This window comes from Spodoptera frugiperda, chromosome 8 (genome assembly GCF_023101765.2).
Source record: "Spodoptera frugiperda isolate SF20-4 chromosome 8, AGI-APGP_CSIRO_Sfru_2.0, whole genome shotgun sequence".
Taxonomy (NCBI): Eukaryota; Metazoa; Arthropoda; class Insecta; order Lepidoptera; family Noctuidae; genus Spodoptera; species Spodoptera frugiperda.
Window position 1 is genome coordinate 8,793,126 of NC_064219.1, and position 16,777 is coordinate 8,809,902.

General features: G+C 35.8%; 3 protein-coding genes across 3 annotated transcripts; all 3 read left to right on the forward strand.

The window, feature by feature from the left end:
* The first annotated feature begins 241 nt into the window (after nucleotides 1–241).
* Nucleotides 242–2,582, forward strand: LOC118275624 (mRNA export factor Gle1). Its single transcript, XM_035593650.2, has one exon. The coding sequence runs from the start codon at nucleotides 412–414 to the stop codon at nucleotides 2,374–2,376; it is 1,965 nt and encodes a 654-aa protein (XP_035449543.2). The 5' UTR covers nucleotides 242–411; the 3' UTR covers nucleotides 2,377–2,582.
* A 928-nt stretch (nucleotides 2,583–3,510) lies between these two features.
* LOC118275614 (splicing factor 3B subunit 2) lies at nucleotides 3,511–12,978 on the forward strand. Its single transcript, XM_035593639.2, has 13 exons — nucleotides 3,511–4,329; nucleotides 4,776–4,909; nucleotides 5,245–5,414; nucleotides 7,382–7,574; nucleotides 7,883–8,092; nucleotides 8,573–8,775; nucleotides 9,516–9,666; nucleotides 10,195–10,398; nucleotides 10,699–10,774; nucleotides 11,148–11,316; nucleotides 11,527–11,633; nucleotides 12,011–12,225; nucleotides 12,480–12,978. Exons 1-13 carry the CDS (start codon nucleotides 3,615–3,617, stop codon nucleotides 12,546–12,548), a joined length of 2,616 nt encoding a protein of 871 aa, XP_035449532.2. The 5' UTR covers nucleotides 3,511–3,614; the 3' UTR covers nucleotides 12,549–12,978.
* Nucleotides 12,979–13,350: 372 nt separating this feature from the next.
* Nucleotides 13,351–16,630, forward strand: LOC118275814 (electron transfer flavoprotein subunit beta). The gene is made up of 6 exons (XM_035593903.2): nucleotides 13,351–13,531; nucleotides 14,462–14,620; nucleotides 14,736–14,894; nucleotides 15,364–15,444; nucleotides 15,776–15,916; nucleotides 16,324–16,630. The coding sequence occupies exons 1-6, from the start codon at nucleotides 13,481–13,483 to the stop codon at nucleotides 16,492–16,494; spliced, it is 762 nt and encodes a 253-aa protein (XP_035449796.1). The 5' UTR covers nucleotides 13,351–13,480; the 3' UTR covers nucleotides 16,495–16,630.
* Nucleotides 16,631–16,777: the final 147 nt, after the last annotated feature.

Sequence of the window (16,777 nt, forward strand, 5' to 3'; positions counted from 1 at the left end):
ACCAAACTTTTCAACCACAGATTCAAATAACTTCATATCATGGCTACGTTTTTTATTGAAAAATTATTCTGTAATCCCATTCTTTTTAAGATTTTGTTTTCGGTTAAGTTTTATACTGAAGAGTTTGATTGTTAATACAAAAATTAAATGTAAATATAACCATAAAAATATAATTTAAAGAATAATTTTTACCGTAAATTCAGGGGTACACTACAACACTATTAAAATGTAACGGTCAAACGAAAGCCGTGAGAAACTCGACGTCGAATGTCAAAAATCTGGCTGTGAACTTGTCATGAACTTGTAAAATGTGTATTTGACAGAAAATAAAAAACGTCCATTGTTATTACCTAGCTGCTTGATTATAAACGTGTAATGTGTCTTTGATTATCGATATAAGCAATATTTACAATGGATAGGTCTTACGATATTAGTTTTAGCAGCTATGAAGATCTCTCCACTAATCATAATTCGACTAGAAAAGGGGACATCAGCATCAGCGAGCAACTTGCCGGTTTCGAAAGGTTACGTGTTTCTGCGCTAACCAAAGCTGCTGAAATGAGTCCTCTAATAAAAGAAGTGACTATAGGACCTAGGAGTCCCCAAAAAAAAGATTTAAAACTTATAAAAGAACCAGAGAAAATAACTGAAGAGGAAAACTATGGTGAAGATTTGATAGAGGACAAGATACGTGAAGACCTTAGATACACACTCATTATGAAGAAATATGAAAACGAACTGCTAGAAGCATCTTCGGAAAACTTCAATATGTTGCTTGACAATATGAAAACGAAACGAGCACATTTTATGACAAATATTTGTGCACAACAACGTGAAGAATACAAGAGACAGGCACTACAACGAAAAGCACGTAAAATTGAAATGCTCAAGAAGTTACAGGAGAATGACAACCAAAATGTGTTAAATAAAGCTCGTTTAGATGAACAAAATAGTCAAATTATCAACACACAAACAATTGAAAACATGAACAGAATAATTGAAGAACAAAACAGAGCTACTGCTAGGTCTGCTGCATTAAGTGAGAACTTCACTAAAATATGTGAATGCTACAAAGAAATATCAAACATCTTAAACATAGAACCTTTAGCTCAGAGCATCTGTGACAAGTACTCCACTGTAACAAAAACAGTTGTGGATAATATTTATAATATCATACAAATTTGTAAAACTAATGGGGTATCTGACAAAGATGTGAAGCAAGCTGAGATTCTGTACATGAACATAGAAAACATCAAAGGGAAAATATTAGGAGAAATTGAAGTAATGAAACAGCAAGAGACCTTGAAAAAACAAAAGGAGGAAGAAGAACTGTTAAGGAAGAAAGAACAAGAAGAAAAGGATCTACAGAACCGTAAAGCAGCAGAAATGGCAGCAGCGGCTGAAGCTGAAAGACTCAAAAGGGAACAACCTAAAAAGACTAAACCAGTGTTCTATTCTGCTAGAAACTATGAATATTATGAGAAACTTAGAACTGAACTGGAACAGTATGAAGCTCAATATAAAGACTTACTACAAGATGTCAATTACAAGAAATTCAGATTTGACTGTCAAAAGGCAGTGAACACTCCAGTGAATGCATTGTCATCAGTAAGTGCAGTGCACATGAGGGACAAGTATGACAAACTTTCAAAGTTACTGAAAGGAGAGAGAGTGCAAGTATTGGACACTCATATAACAGCAACACAGCATCCACAGGGCTTGTTTTATTGCACAGCATTGCTAGCAAAGAAAATTGTGAGGCAAGGAGATCTGCTAGTATCAAGTAGTACGGAAGCTGCCTACCCCTTAGCTGCTGTTACAGTTGCTTTGTGGTCTCAATTCCCACAGTTTGGTAGACTAGTTGAAGCAAACTTTCATAGGTATTGTCCTTACTTAGTACCTATGTACTTGCCCCAGAAAGAAGGTCAGACAACCCAGGAGTTCTACTTATCAAGAGGTTACACTTACACTGATGGAGTTGTTGAGAAACAAGATAAATTCCTCAAGAGAATGTCTGGCATATTCAGGTTACGCTGTGCAATATGGATTGCCCCAATGCCTAAGTTTATAAACCTTCCCAATCCCAATGGCCTTAGATATGGATGGCAATGGCTTGCATCCTTTTTGAATTTAAAACCTGAACCAGATATTTCTGCTACATTAGTGCATGATTTCTTTATCATGTGTGGTTCACAGTGTGATAAACATTATGGTAGACAATTTAGGAAAATATTAGAACTTACAAATAATCAGTATCTAAAGGTGCTAGAGAATATAGATGAAGGAGGTCCCAAGACAAGGTTGGAGGTTTACTTGCAGACTGTCATACAGTCTAATGTGCCGGCACCTCCGGAATCCACCAAAATAAATTGGTGATGTCATAGATTATTAGATAATAAGTTATTTTTGTAATGAATTAGTGTACTTCTATTGATATTGAATATATTTTAAGCATAATAGGTAAGTAAATTAAATAGAACTAATATTGCTAATGCCTTATGCCTTCAAGTAACTCAAAGTACAAAAAGTAATCATGTTTTTGTTTGTAATAAATGATTGTTGACTGCATCATTTCATTTCTATTAATCTTTTTTTATTACTACCCACTTTTTCATTTCTTTTCTTTTCTGAATAAACAGGTGTTATTACATGAATCTTAGATAATTTTCTGTTTTTTTTGTCTTAGCCCTGATGGTAAGCAATCTGTGTCACACATGGAGACTCGCAATACTAGAGCAGTGTGTTGCCGGCCCATTCGTGCCGAAGCATGCCTCTGCCATGTGTACCTACCTACTTAGCTAAGGAACATGTACAGTTTATAAGTTCCTTATACTTAGCTTAGAGGATTTCACAAAAATCTTTTGCTAAACTAGAACATTGTATAAATGAGCATGCCGAAACTTATTTTTTCATTTATATCGAGTAGTTAGTCGCTATCACAACTACCGAACAAAAGGTAAGTATTTAAGGAACATAGTTTCGATAACCGGATCTGAGAGTATTTTGTTTGTTATTGGTGATAATTGGTGCGTTGATGTTCACAAAAATATCTGTACATCACACCCTAGTGTACAGGATAACAATTTGTGAATCATATAACTGTCGTCCCTATGCGGGAATCGAACCCACAACCACTGTGGCAACTGAATGTTATAGAGTAGGTATAAATATAATTATGTATTCTATTTATTCGTACCTATCACATTTTCAGTACATAAATAGGTACCTAATTGAGAAACGTACAAATGTGTACAATCTAAAACAAAGCTCTTTCCCCGGCTGCGGAAAACCGCAAAGGTTATTTGTTTACTTTGGGGCTCTGGCTCGAAACAAAAGTTGGAACGAGAAGGTTTTAAGTCGGTAAGAGTAACTATTCTTGATTCGTCTATGACAGAAAGAGTTATTTTTGATAATTTTCCTTCCTTCAAAAAAACTTTTTCGGTCTCCAAGGCTGTAACTTAACTGAAGATAAAAAGGCAAGTATCCAAGTTAGCAATTATTTTTAATATTGACAAGTATGACAACCCTGCAAAAACTAACCTATGATGCGTTTGATGTTGTTGTGTCAATAAAGTGAGTTTTAAGTGAAATATAAATAGTTTAGATTCTCTATAATGCCGCCGCCACCGCCGCCAGGACCAATGGGAACTGGTACTATGCCGCCGCCACCCATGGGGCCGCCTGGCGCTATACCGCCGCCGGTTACTTCATCAAGCGGTCCTCCTGCCGTTCCGCCTGCGATGCCTCCTACGATGCCTCCTGCAATGCCTCCTACAATGCCGCCTGGTATGGGACCGCCACCGGGTATGATGGGAATGGGTCCCCCTCCGCCTGGAATGGGACCACCGCCTCCACCAGGAATGGGCCCTCCTCCGGGCATGGGAATGGGGCCACCAATGGGACCTCCCGGTATGGGACCGCCAAGAATGCCTCCAAACATGATGCGTGGACCTAACATGAAAGGTAACTTTGGGAACCAAGGAATGGATATGGGTCCACCTGGGATGGGACCGCCGCCAAATATGCCTCCTATGGGTTGGGAGGGCCAAGGACCTCCAGGTTGGGGTAGACAGGATGGTCCACCAGGTTGGGATGATCATGGAGAGGAAGGAGATGAAGATGAAGTTGAGGGAGATGAATCTAGTGGCATGCAAGGACCTCCGTCCAGTTTGCCGTCTCTGCTGACTATGAAGATTGATACTCCTGAGGAGTTCAGGAACAAGCCAGTTGGTGTTGGTGGAGTTGTGCTTCCTAAAGCGTTAGAAGAAGCTCTAGCGTACAAGGACCAGAGACAGGCTGCTCTGGGAGATGAAACAGATGTAGCAAAAGGTATGTTCTTACAGTTCTTACATTAATATTTGAAACATGAAGCTGTATTTTCCAGCTCAATATTTAGTTGTATCATTAATTGTCAGTAACTATTGCCCGAACTCAACGCTACTCAATTTTAAGACACTCTCAAATGTAGTACTGTCACTATCAATTCTTTATAAAATGACAGAGATAGCATGATATAAAACTAAAATGATATATGTAAAACTTAAAATTGAGTAGCGTTTGAGTATTCGGTTGTAAGTGTGTCAGGTAATTCAAACTTGAAGTAGAATTAATAACAACCAATGTTCTGAAAATTTTATTTATCAATACAATTTACATTTCATTACACAATAAAACTAACCTAATACAAAATCAATATTAATAGCAGCAACTAGAATGTTCATAAAAATCACATTATTATAATGCTTGATAACAATTGTATCTCTCTTTTATCGTAGAAACCGAAGAAGAACCAGAAGCTCCTCCAGCCCCAGTGATCAGTACAGAGTATGATGCAGAGGAAGATGAGGGAGACTCTGATGATGACAACATTCCTGATGCTCCACAACCACCCGTCATCTCTAAAGGAGAAGTATGTTCATTTTACTAATCATACATAACTTAAGGCAAAGACTATAGAATGCCAATTATTATGAATCTGTGTCTGTGTGTTCATTGGTTAAGCATACTTGTAATTTACTTCTACTAATCATTACAATCTTCAATTGTGACTACTTACTCTACTCTATGACTTCTCAGTATTGTTTTTCACTTGACAAACTAACTGACTGAAATAAGAATGTTACATTTAGTAGGTTATTCATAATGATTTCAAGAAATATTAAGTACTGGTTACGTAAATCACAACTAATTTATATGTAACACAATTGAAGTTGTTTATAAAACTATTTTTTATGTATATTCCAGGGCACAGCAAACAAAGCAAATAAAAATAAAAGAAAGAAGAAAAAGAAGAAGGCAGCCAGACAGAAGAGGCGAGAGGAAGCCAAGAAGAAAGATGATGACGCCGCTGCATCAGGACAGGATGATGGCAAGAAATCCAGTGATAAAGAGAATGAAAAGGAGGTGGAAATTGAGTGAGTTTGTCATTTTATTTTATTACGACTTCGTTCGCGTGGAATAGTGACTTCCGGCAAATTTTTGGTTTTAACCACATAGTTCCCGATCTCGCGGGATATCTTCAAAAATGAGATGTGGAAGATATTCCAGGGAACTCTTCAAAAATCAACATAATGAGCTCTGCGTTTGAATTTAATAGATGTATACTCACTTAGGGCATTGGAAAAATAGTTTAAAAACGGACTTAAACTAACTTAAAACTAAAGAAAGCTACGAATTACGAATTTATAACAATTAAAAAAAAACTATATTACAACCTATCCTCTATGCTATAATAACCAAGCTTAAACTAAATAATTTAAAAGAAACGACTTAAATCTAATCTAATTAAAAAAAAATAGACTTACAATTTTATTAAAAAAACTAACTACAGTAACTACTAATAATCGATATCAAACTAAACCTACGTTAAATAGTTTAACCAAAAAACCAGGAAAACCCAACAAATAAACTTATTAATTGACAAATACAACGAAACCAATTTAGAATATACGAAACAGCAGGACCACTACAGACAAATAATCATACGACTGATAATACACTTTTTCTACGATAGTACCGAAGCGCTCGGCCGATACCCAACCAAATGAATGTAACGAAACCATAGCGCGATCTATTTCGATCCCAACGCCATCTATCGAGGATAAAGACAACTTGGATTATTTATTTATACTCCGTTCGGGCATTTTCTTTGTACTAAAAGTTTAATTATATTGATATTATTTTTTTCATACCTTTTTACTATTTATTTACTTTTTTCGATGAATTAAAACAATAACATGAACCGAAGTCGTGTAACGATCGACATAGAATTATCTATACTCCGTTAGAGCATTTTCTTTGTACTAAATGTTTTATTATATTGATATTATTTTTTTCATACCTTTTTACTATTTATTTACTTTTTTTCGATAAATTAAAACAATAACATGAACCGAAGTCGTGTAACGATCGACATAGAATTATTTATAAATAATTTATTTCTTATTTTTATTTTTTGATTTTTGAAATAAAAATATATCTATGTCCTTTCTAAGGTTCTAAACTATATCTGTACCAAATTTCAACCAAATCCGTCAAATAGTTGCGGAGATTAATGGTATAAGCATAGAATGTTCGACGTGATTCTTTAATTTGACATAACTTTTTTATTTATGAACCGATTGACATGAAACAAACACTAAATGTAAATTTAAGCATCCCACAATATATTCGTGAAAACCGCATCCAACTCGGATCAGCCGTTTCTGAGATTAGCGCGCACAGACGAACAGACAAACAGACAAACAGACAAAAAAAAAGTTAATTACATTTTTGGGTTCGACATCGACATAACAATAACCCCTGCTATTTTTTTTATTTTTATTTTCAATGTACAGACAGCACTTTTCTACGATTTTATTATATGTATAGATTCTTATACATTTTTAGATCATTTAATGAGTTCTTACTACATGAGTGTGGTAGTTGTTACAACTGTAATGATTTTCACATCATGAACATTTGTATGAACAAAAGTATTCTTATTTTAGGATTAGGCTTATTTGGAATACTACAAACAAGCTTGTATAACTAGATACATGAATGTAGATTATAATAGATTGTTAGAAGATAGAGAATTATATAATAATTTATAGTAAGAACACAAAATTATAACTTTTTAAACAATGTTCTTATGAAAAAAGACTGCTTGTTGTTCACCCCTTCATTTGTCATGCAATGCTACTCATGAATATGAGCCACTAGCCTAGCTTGAAACTAGTCATATTAAAGTCGAACTGCTATGTAACTAAGCTTTTGAACATAATTAGCTTCACTGACAGACAGACTGACGGACAATTCAATTTGACGTTTCAAAAGTGCCTTATTTAGGATTAATTGAAATAAATGCTTTGACTTTGACTTTGAATTAATATGTCACCAGGTATGTACAAGAAAACATACAGTTCCATGAGTTGGAGCCTATGTACCGTCAGTTCCATCGCATTCTGGAATCGTTCAAGATCACGGAGAAGAAGGATGACGCCATCAAAGAAGAAGATAAGGACGCTCCCAAACCTTCCAAGCCTCAGGAGAAGGTGCAGGACCAGTTCGCTGCTGATGAAGAGGCAGTTGAGGTAAGATATTATTTGTTGAAAATATTGTTTCAGTAACTTTAGCTAGCCTTGACTTATTTGATATTTTGTAAGTTTATAATGTGATCTACATCAGATTATAAACAACAGCTACGATGTTAAAATAAAACTCTTGAATTAACTTAAAATTTTGAAGTAATTATGTAAAAACTTCACTTTTTTGAAGTCTACAAATAATGCATACAGTGTTCTCTTTGAACTATGAGCCTTGTGGTGTGGTTTATAACTTAAGCATAAAAAGCAATCCATTTTCACTATTATTAATTTAATTCTTACAACATCAATTCCAGAAAAACGCTGCAGATGAAAAGGAAAGGCTCTCAAAACGTAAATTAAAGAAGTTGTCGCGGCTGTCTGTGGCCGAACTCAAGCAGTTGGTGTCTCGGCCAGACGTGGTTGAGATGTATGACGTCACAGCTCGTGATCCCAAGCTGTTGGTGCAGTTGAAAGCACACAGGAACACTGTGCAAGTACCGCGACATTGGTGCTACAAGAGAAAGGTAAGGTTTTATCTAAATATTGTAATATTATATTTAGAGCTATTAATCATAACAAACAAATGATATTCATAACTATACTTGTTTGATTGTTTGAACACGTTAATCTCTGGAACTACTGCTCAGGTTTGAATAATTATTTTTGTATTAGATAGCGCATTTAGTGTTGAAGGCTATAGGCTGAAAATATAATCAATAGAAACTACGCGGAGGAAGGTTTTATTAATTCGTTTGAACCCCTAGTCTTCCTGCGGGTGTTATAAGAACCGACGAAGGGACTACAGAAACTGGGCAGTAGAGTGTGCTCTAGTTACTGGGCCTTTTAAAAACTTTATACGCTTTTTTGTATAGAAGGCCAAGTTCAGCAATAAATTTCAGGAGCTGTTGATGTAAAAATACACCGAAAATACCAAACATAATTGTATTATAGTAAACTAATTAATTTAACGATTATTATATTCAAAATGTTTTCTTTATTCACAGTACCTTCAAGGCAAGAGAGGTATCGAAAAGCCTCCCTTCGATCTTCCGGACTTTATCAAGAAAACTGGTATCATGGAAATGAGGGCCTCCCTGCAGGATAAGGAGGAAACCAAGACCCTTAAAGCCAAAATGAGGGAGAGGACCAGGCCAAAACTTGGCAAAATTGATATTGATTATCAAAAACTTCATGATGCATTCTTCAAGTAAGTTGAGACCTTATTATAAAAGCTTTAAAGTTCTTAGTACCTTGATTTCAATTTAGACTAAATATTTGGTTGAGGTAGTTACCTATGTGTTTTTTTTCCTATATTTTTCAATTTAAATGTGATCATAAAAGCAAGTTATTAAAACTGCGTTATTTCTGATCATGTTACACCAGTTTAAAGACTGGATTGTGCATTTTTTCTTTAGCTGAAGACTTCAAGTTGGAATTTTATGGAATGTAGACAGAGACCATACATGTGTTGGTAAGTATGTGTTATACACATTATTATAAATAGGTTTGTATTTCTCTGAGCTTTAAATAAATTGCAAGAGTTTTGCAGTCAGTCAATAAAATATAATTATCTTTTTTAAACTTTGCACCACGCTAGGATTTTCTCCTATGTCGTAGGTGCGTTTACAAACAACACCCGGACCCGAAACAACAATTTGTGCAGGAATCGAATTCGCTACACATAGCACAGCAGCCGGTCACCCAGCTACCGCATCAACTGTGCAGTAATTCATTTGACGACTCTATATGTTAGTTTATGCGTTGGTTACAAGTGCTAGTCGAGCACAATGTCAATCTGATTTCCAGTGAACATAAAGTATAATTGGAATTTTCTATCTCGACATTTTCTAATTAGATACAAAACTTCTGTTTCTGACACAAAATGTTGAATGTCACAGGATTGTTACCTAAACGTTTTCTGATATAAATATTTGTTCTCAAACATAGATGGCAAACCAAACCTCGGATGACAATCCACGGCGACTTGTACTACGAAGGCAAGGAGTTTGAGACGAGGCTGCGTGAGAAGAAGCCGGGCGACCTCTCCGAGGAGCTGAGGACTGCACTCGGCATGCCCGTCGGACCAGGATCACATAAGGTTAGTATAGATAAGCTTGCACTAATGTGTATTATGTCATTTAATAATAAATAGGTTTCTTAAGGGTTGGCATGTAATGCACCAAGTGTTGTAAGCATTCATAGGCCACGGTAACCACTTACTATCGGGTGGGCCGTGTGCTTTCTTGCCACAGTCGTGGTATAAAAAAATATTGTATTATTTAGAAGTTTATTACATGATATCCATGATTTTCACGATTAGTAGAGATGCTGGCAACGTGTCGTTGGTTCGATTCCCGTGTGGAACAATTATTATTGTCCCGATGATCCATAAATTGTTGTCCATCATCTGGTTGTGATATGGTGGGTGTAAATTTTTTGTATTTGGAAACTCACCCACGACACAGAAAATACCATTTGATAGGACGATTATTTATTCAGAATTACAGTATAGCCACATTCACATAATATTTATTATACAAAGAAGAGCACGCATTTTCCATTTTTTAACTATAATCAAAATAAATAATGACTTAGTCTTTAAATAAATATACGTTATTCTTTCCAGGTTCCCCCGCCATGGCTGATTGCCCAGCAGCGTTACGGCCCGCCCCCCTCCTACCCCAACCTGAAGATTCCCGGCCTCAACGCACCCATCCCTGAAGGTTGTGCCTTTGGTTACCACGCCGGAGGTTGGGGCAAACCACCCGTAGATGAGACTGGAAAACCGCTGTATGGAGATGTGTTCGGTCACCAGAGTAGCGGACAGGATGTGAGTTGAAATAATTTTGTATGGTCTTCTGTAGTAGTTAAATGAATAATATTTAGTAACGATATTATTATGGGCTCCAATATAAAATATAGAATTGCTGAAGTCAATGTTTTTTTCAAAAAGTAGACAAGGTTTTCATTTCCTGTCTGATGTACTGTTTTTAATTTTTATTATTGTTTTAGTTCAGAATGTAAAATTCTCTTTATTTGCAAAACTAATAACAATTTTCAATCTAATTGTTAAGATTGTGTTTATGAAGATTGTGATGAACCAATAAAGAAATAATTGATTTTGTTTCAGGATGTGGAAGACCTAGATATAGATAGAACGATGTGGGGTGAACTGGAGTCTGAGTCTGAGGAGGAATCAGAAGAAGGTATGTTTCGCTTGTCTATAAGCAATGTTAGAGCCGAGGTCTCTAAAATAATTTGCCTTCGCCTACATCCTGTTATTACATTATTTAAGACTACAAACCGTACGAATTAACTGTGCACCTCGCACTGTGACGTCATTGGGACAAAGATGGTATTGCTAATGAGCGCTTGCGCGGGGCAGCGAGGGTTGCATTCCAGCGGATCGCACAGTTAACTTGTATGAGTTGTAATAGACATTCCTAATACTATAATAAATATAAAAAAAGAAATGTATGACATATCTTTTATGTTGGCAGGTAAAATTTTTCTCAATAGTGTTAAATGGCAAGCAGAAAAATTTAAACCATAACATGTAATTTATATTTGTTTGAGCAGAGGAATCCGACGAAGGAGAGAAGCCGGGTGAGGGTGACATGGCAGCTGGAGTGGCGACGCCTGGCGAGGGTCTGGTCACTCCACTCGGCATCAGCTCAGTGCCGCCTGGCATGGAGACTCCTGACACCATCGAGCTCAGGAAGAAGAAGGTTGAAAGTGATATGGAAGGGTATGTTTCTTTATAGTATTTTTTTTTATTAATTCTAGCATAGTGGCTTATAAGTGGTAAGGCTTTTGCCAGGTACCATCCCGAACTACTATTGAGAACTTATGAAAATTAATATAAAGACAATCCTTTTCCTTACTGTCCTACATGAGATCACTTGGCCTTTGAGCTTAAAACATTAAGACAAAAGTTTAATAAAATACTTTATTACAGTGGCGACACTCCAGCTCTATACCAAGTGTTGCCAGAGCGCCGCGTCGGTCTGACTCCGGGCATGATGGCCTCTACACACGTGTACGATATCAGCGCGGCTAACCCGGGTAAGATGTTATTACATTTGATAAAATGTACAGTTTAAAATATAACTAGAATTATACAATTAATTATGAAAATAGTAATTTTTCTTCGTTAATATTATTTTACAACATGCTAAACCATGAATAAATTGTTAAAACTTTTTTTAAATTCAACATACAGCAAAGACTACTTTGGTAGTAGGACACTGTAGCTTAAGTTCACACTCTCACAACATCAGAGGTATCACACATGCGTTGCAGGTTTGCAGAACATATCTGAAACCGTTTAACCATTGTTTTCGGGGAGAAAGGCTCCTCAAATGATGACGCAATCAAGCATTGGGTTGGGCATCTCGTTCATACATTCAATCCAGTTCACTAAATAACTTTTTTTAATATAGGCAAGCGAGCAGCCCCGGCAGCCGCAGCAGGTACAACAAGTGAGAGCGGCGGCGGGTCCTCCATGGGAGGAGTGGAGGTGGCGCTGGACCCGTCCGAGCTGGAGCTGGAGCCCGAGGCAGTCGCCGCGCGATACGAGAGACATCTGCGGGAGACACGGCCCAAGGCACACGAGGACCTCTCCGACATGTTGGCTGACCACGTCGCTCGGCAGAAGGTAATTTTGTTATTTATTGCAATGAATTTCTTTATTCGAGTGATCGCAAGCGCGACAACCAAATAAATGATATCTGGTTCGATTCCTTGGGACAGGTTATGTTATGTTAGCGAAAGAGTGAATTACAACTATGATTTTTTCTGCTAAGTAAACGTTATTTGGTTAAGCGACTTTTTAAACAATCACTTGTCTAATCATTTACTTACATCCTTCGTAATAGTGACACACTTTTAATGTCATGTATTTTGTTTCAGAACAAGAGAAAGCGACAACAGAATACGGACTCCAAGCAGTCGAAGAAATACAAAGAATTCAAGTTCTAATAGTGATAATAGACATATTACGTTAATTTATATTATAAGTGTATTGTACCTATGTTAGGATATTCTTGGGCGGTGTATCCAGGGCTGGTAGTCTCAACATCGATAACAACAAAATTTTGTCGCAAACGACCGAAATTAATTGCCGGTTTTAATTAAAAATCTTTGGATTGATTAAGGTTTTGATAGAAACTCTATAGAACTAAAAATCGATCTCAATCCTAAATCTGGCTATTATTTTCGGCTGATAGGTATTCATTAATCAATTTCATACATTCACCTCAGTTGAAAATCTTAATAAAATGTACAAGATAGCGACCGATTTCTGTCGTTACCGAGACTTCGCAGGCCCATAATATGAAATTATAGCATTGAGGTTATCAATTCATGTGTGACAATTAATTTCAAATAAAGAATGACTTCAATGATAGTACTATTTCTTTTTTATTTTGTGTCTTCCATTTATTGCCATCGGATTTTACATTTAACTGTTTTCATACTACAAATTTCCAAGCTCTACAAGTCATGCGTGTATCTAACGGTTGCGTTCTCTTATATTGTAAGTAATACGCGACGACCATCTGTCGTATAAAAGCACCTACCCTTTCAATAAATAAAAGGCGTGAAAAAGAAATTTCATTACTATTTTTTGCAACTGCTGACATAGTCGGCTTTTGAATTTTTAAAATTCATTCATCATTTGGAATTGCAATTCCAAAAACCGTAAACTTCCAACAATATCAACGATTTTGATATAAAATATCGGCTAAAAAACCACGTTGTCATACACCGTTCCAATTTTGACAACGCAAATGACAGATTAAAAAAAAGAAGCTGGACTTCGTACTTTGTTGGAAGTTTTTCATTTGTTTTTATTAAAAATTAAATAACTTGAGTTAGTTGTAGTTCCGTAAGTTAACAGCACAAATAACAAAATGTCTCGCGTTCTAGTTGGAGTTAAGAGAGTTATCGATTACGCGGTAAAAGTAAGTATACGTCAAGTACAAAGGTTACTTGTTGTTTTAATTTTCAAGTTCAAGGGATATTATTTAAATAATAAGAAATAGTTACTAATAAGACATTAGATTTTTTTAATATATACCAAATTTCTGTTAAAAGTATAAATTATCAGATCATAACCTAGAATTTTATTTTTTTACTATGATAATAACTCATTACTTGAGATTCGTTATCACTGTCAGCCTTGAACTATACTAAAAAAGTTATGTAGTGATTAGATGTACAGATATGTTACTGTGCCAATAATGGAAAATAATTTAATGGAATAATGCCAACAAGATTTACATGTTAAAGCAATGCATATTTTATGAGTGCAAAGTTTTTATCATGTACCTACCTATAGACTGCATTTAAAATTTAAAGTAGTGTTTACCTAATTGGTAATATAGAATGTTAAAAATTATTAAGTTTAGGATAAAACCCTAGTCAACAAATTATAATAATTAAATATACACATTCCTTAATTATGATATGAAGCATTCAAAAAGTTATATTATTTTATTGATTTTTTATCTGTTGTGTCATAGAGCCCTCACCCTATTTCAACTATCATTCTCTAATCCAGGGATGGCACACCTTTATGCATCAACATTATTTCTAAAGAATGTTTAATGAAGTCATAGACATACCATCAAATAATTTTGACTTGCTGATTATCTGTAAAATAATAACAATAAGGACATTTTGCAATGATTTATATGATTTATATTTATGAATTATACACATAATTTAAATTAATGTAAAATACTTATTTTAATGCGTTTTTTTTAGTCCATAATGAATTTCGTGATCGGCGACGTGCCCAAAATATTGTGTCGCGTGCCATTGGTTCGCCATCCCTGCTCTAATCAATTGACAATGTTAATTAATAATTATCAATGCATTCAACTTTGTAGATCCGTGTAAAACCCGACAAGACTGGTGTAGTGACAGATGGAGTAAAGCACTCAATGAACCCGTTCGATGAGATCGCCGTGGAGGAGGCTGTCAGGATGAAGGAGAAGAAGATCGCCAGTGAAGTCATCGCTGTCTCCTGTGGCCCTGCACAAGCTCAAGTAAGAATCTTATAAGATTTAAGTGGAAAACTCCACTTAAATCGTATTCACCTGATGATGTGAAAATATAGTTTTTTCATGACAAACAGCTTAACTTTTATTGTACTTTTTCTAGGAAACCCTCAGGACAGCTTTGGCTATGGGTGCAGACCGTGCTATCCATGTGGAGGTGGCCGGAAAGGAGTACGAGACCCTGCAGCCCCTGCATGTGGCCAAGATCTTAGCCAAACTGTCCAAGGATGAGAAGGCTGATATTGTCATTGTTGGCAAACAGGTTTGTACACAAAACTTACTATAATTAGAATTTACCTAGTGAAAATCCATTTTTCAATTTTTTTCTCTTATTAGACACATTGTAATGATACCTAGATGTTTTTGCAGTTTGACTAGTGTACACAACAACTAACACTCACCTAAATAGCAAATCCTAAAAGACAAAATAATGACAACAGATGTTTACTTCATTTATAATCAATACAAACATACATAAAACAAACAATCCATTGTAAAATGAATTATGAGTAACCAACCAATAATAGGTAGCTAGATGTCCATTCACTATTCTTATACTTTCATTGTGTAAAGGTACTCCTTGAATCAGATCATAGTAGCATTTCTTTGAAGAATGTTCACACCTATGGACAACAGCCTTTGGTCTGCTAAATCTCAAAAAGTAAAGGGATATTATGAAGGAAAGTATATTGAAATTAATTATAGTTTTTTAATGTGTTTTTTTTTTCCAGGCCATTGATGATGACTCAAATCAAACTGCACAAATGACTGCTGCACTCCTGGACTGGCCTCAGGCTACTTTCGCTTCCAAGGTATGTAATATACTTCATAAATATCTCAGTTGTAATACCCCAATGCAATAAAAGTCAATCTTAAAAATTAGCGTCCCCGGGTCTCGTATGTCGTTTATTATGCCGGGAGCACGACGTGTAGAAAAACGGATAACTAAATATCATAATACCATGAACCCCAAACAAGTGCATAGTTTGAATCAATATTTTAACTGAAAGTAATATGCCAGAATCATGCGATTTTTGTTTCACCGTCTCTGCCTAGTGCCTACCATGTAAAACAGACGCCTAGGCGGCCCAAAATAATATTTCATATTTCTAGCTTTACTTACTGTATTCTTACGTTACCCAGGTTGAAAAGACAGGCGACGGCCTGACGGTGACCCGTGAGATCGACGGTGGTCTGGAGGTGATCAAGACGAAGCTGCCTGCCGTTGTCAGCGCTGACCTGCGTCTCAACGAGCCCAGATACGCCACCTTACCCAATATTATGGTATGTAGTATTTTAATACCTATGTTCTAAGTACTAGTGTTGATTAGATCCTTTATTTTATTTCAATTCGATCGTAAATAACTGATTCAGCATTTTTCTAAACAGCTTAATTAATTACACCTCTAAAAATGCTTAACTTCTACATACGTAATGAATGTTCTCATCCGCCAGCCTCATCTAGCTATTTGAAATATTGACGTGTAAAAGTGTTATTTTATGACCTATTTACAGAAATAAATATCATTTATCATTTAATGGTGCATTAATATTATTATTTAGAGAACTTGATATAAAGAACATTGGGATTTGCGAATATCCACTTCTAAACTACTAAATTAAAGTGTCGTAATATTAAAGCTATATCTTTTAATGTAAATCCAATAACTAACGTCACTTTTTTTTTCCAGAAAGCCAAAAAGAAGCCCCTCAAAAAAGTGACAGTCAAGGACTTGGGAGTGGACATTGCTCCCAGGATCAAGGTGCTGTCCGTGGAAGATCCTCCAGTCAGACAGGCTGGCTCCATCGTCCCTGACGTGGACACTCTCGTCGCCAAGCTCAAGGAAGGAGGCCACGTCTGAACCTTTGTAAATAGCGAAGAATATGTGTGTTCATAAATCAAAATAATGCTAATATTTATACTGAGATTTTGTATGAACGTCGATTGTAGATTACACTGTATAAATTGTTAAAAATCAAATACATTTTTAAACTGTTTCTCTTTTGTTTTTGTTCATTTATTTTCAGACGTCCTGCTGTAGTAGCAACATCACACAAATCTGAGCTGACAGTTCTTACAAAAGTTAACTAATCTACCCCTATTCTTCGTTTCAGTTCATTCTCTGAAACTACTTCATCATAATA

Coding starts and splice junctions, on each gene's coding strand:
- LOC118275624 (XM_035593650.2), top strand. CDS start 412: ATGGATAGGTCTTACGATATTAGTTTTAGCAGCTATGAAGATCTCTCC.
- LOC118275814 (XM_035593903.2), top strand. CDS start 13,481: ATGTCTCGCGTTCTAGTTGGAGTTAAGAGAGTTATCGATTACGCGGTA. Junction 13,532..14,461: donor TTATCGATTACGCGGTAAAA/GTAAGTATACGT, acceptor TCAACTTTGTAG/ATCCGTGTAAAACCCGACAA. Junction 15,445..15,775: donor AGGCTACTTTCGCTTCCAAG/GTATGTAATATA, acceptor TACGTTACCCAG/GTTGAAAAGACAGGCGACGG.
- LOC118275614 (XM_035593639.2), top strand. CDS start 3,615: ATGCCGCCGCCACCGCCGCCAGGACCAATGGGAACTGGTACTATGCCG. Junction 4,910..5,244: donor CCGTCATCTCTAAAGGAGAA/GTATGTTCATTT, acceptor TGTATATTCCAG/GGCACAGCAAACAAAGCAAA. Junction 8,093..8,572: donor ATTGGTGCTACAAGAGAAAG/GTAAGGTTTTAT, acceptor CTTTATTCACAG/TACCTTCAAGGCAAGAGAGG.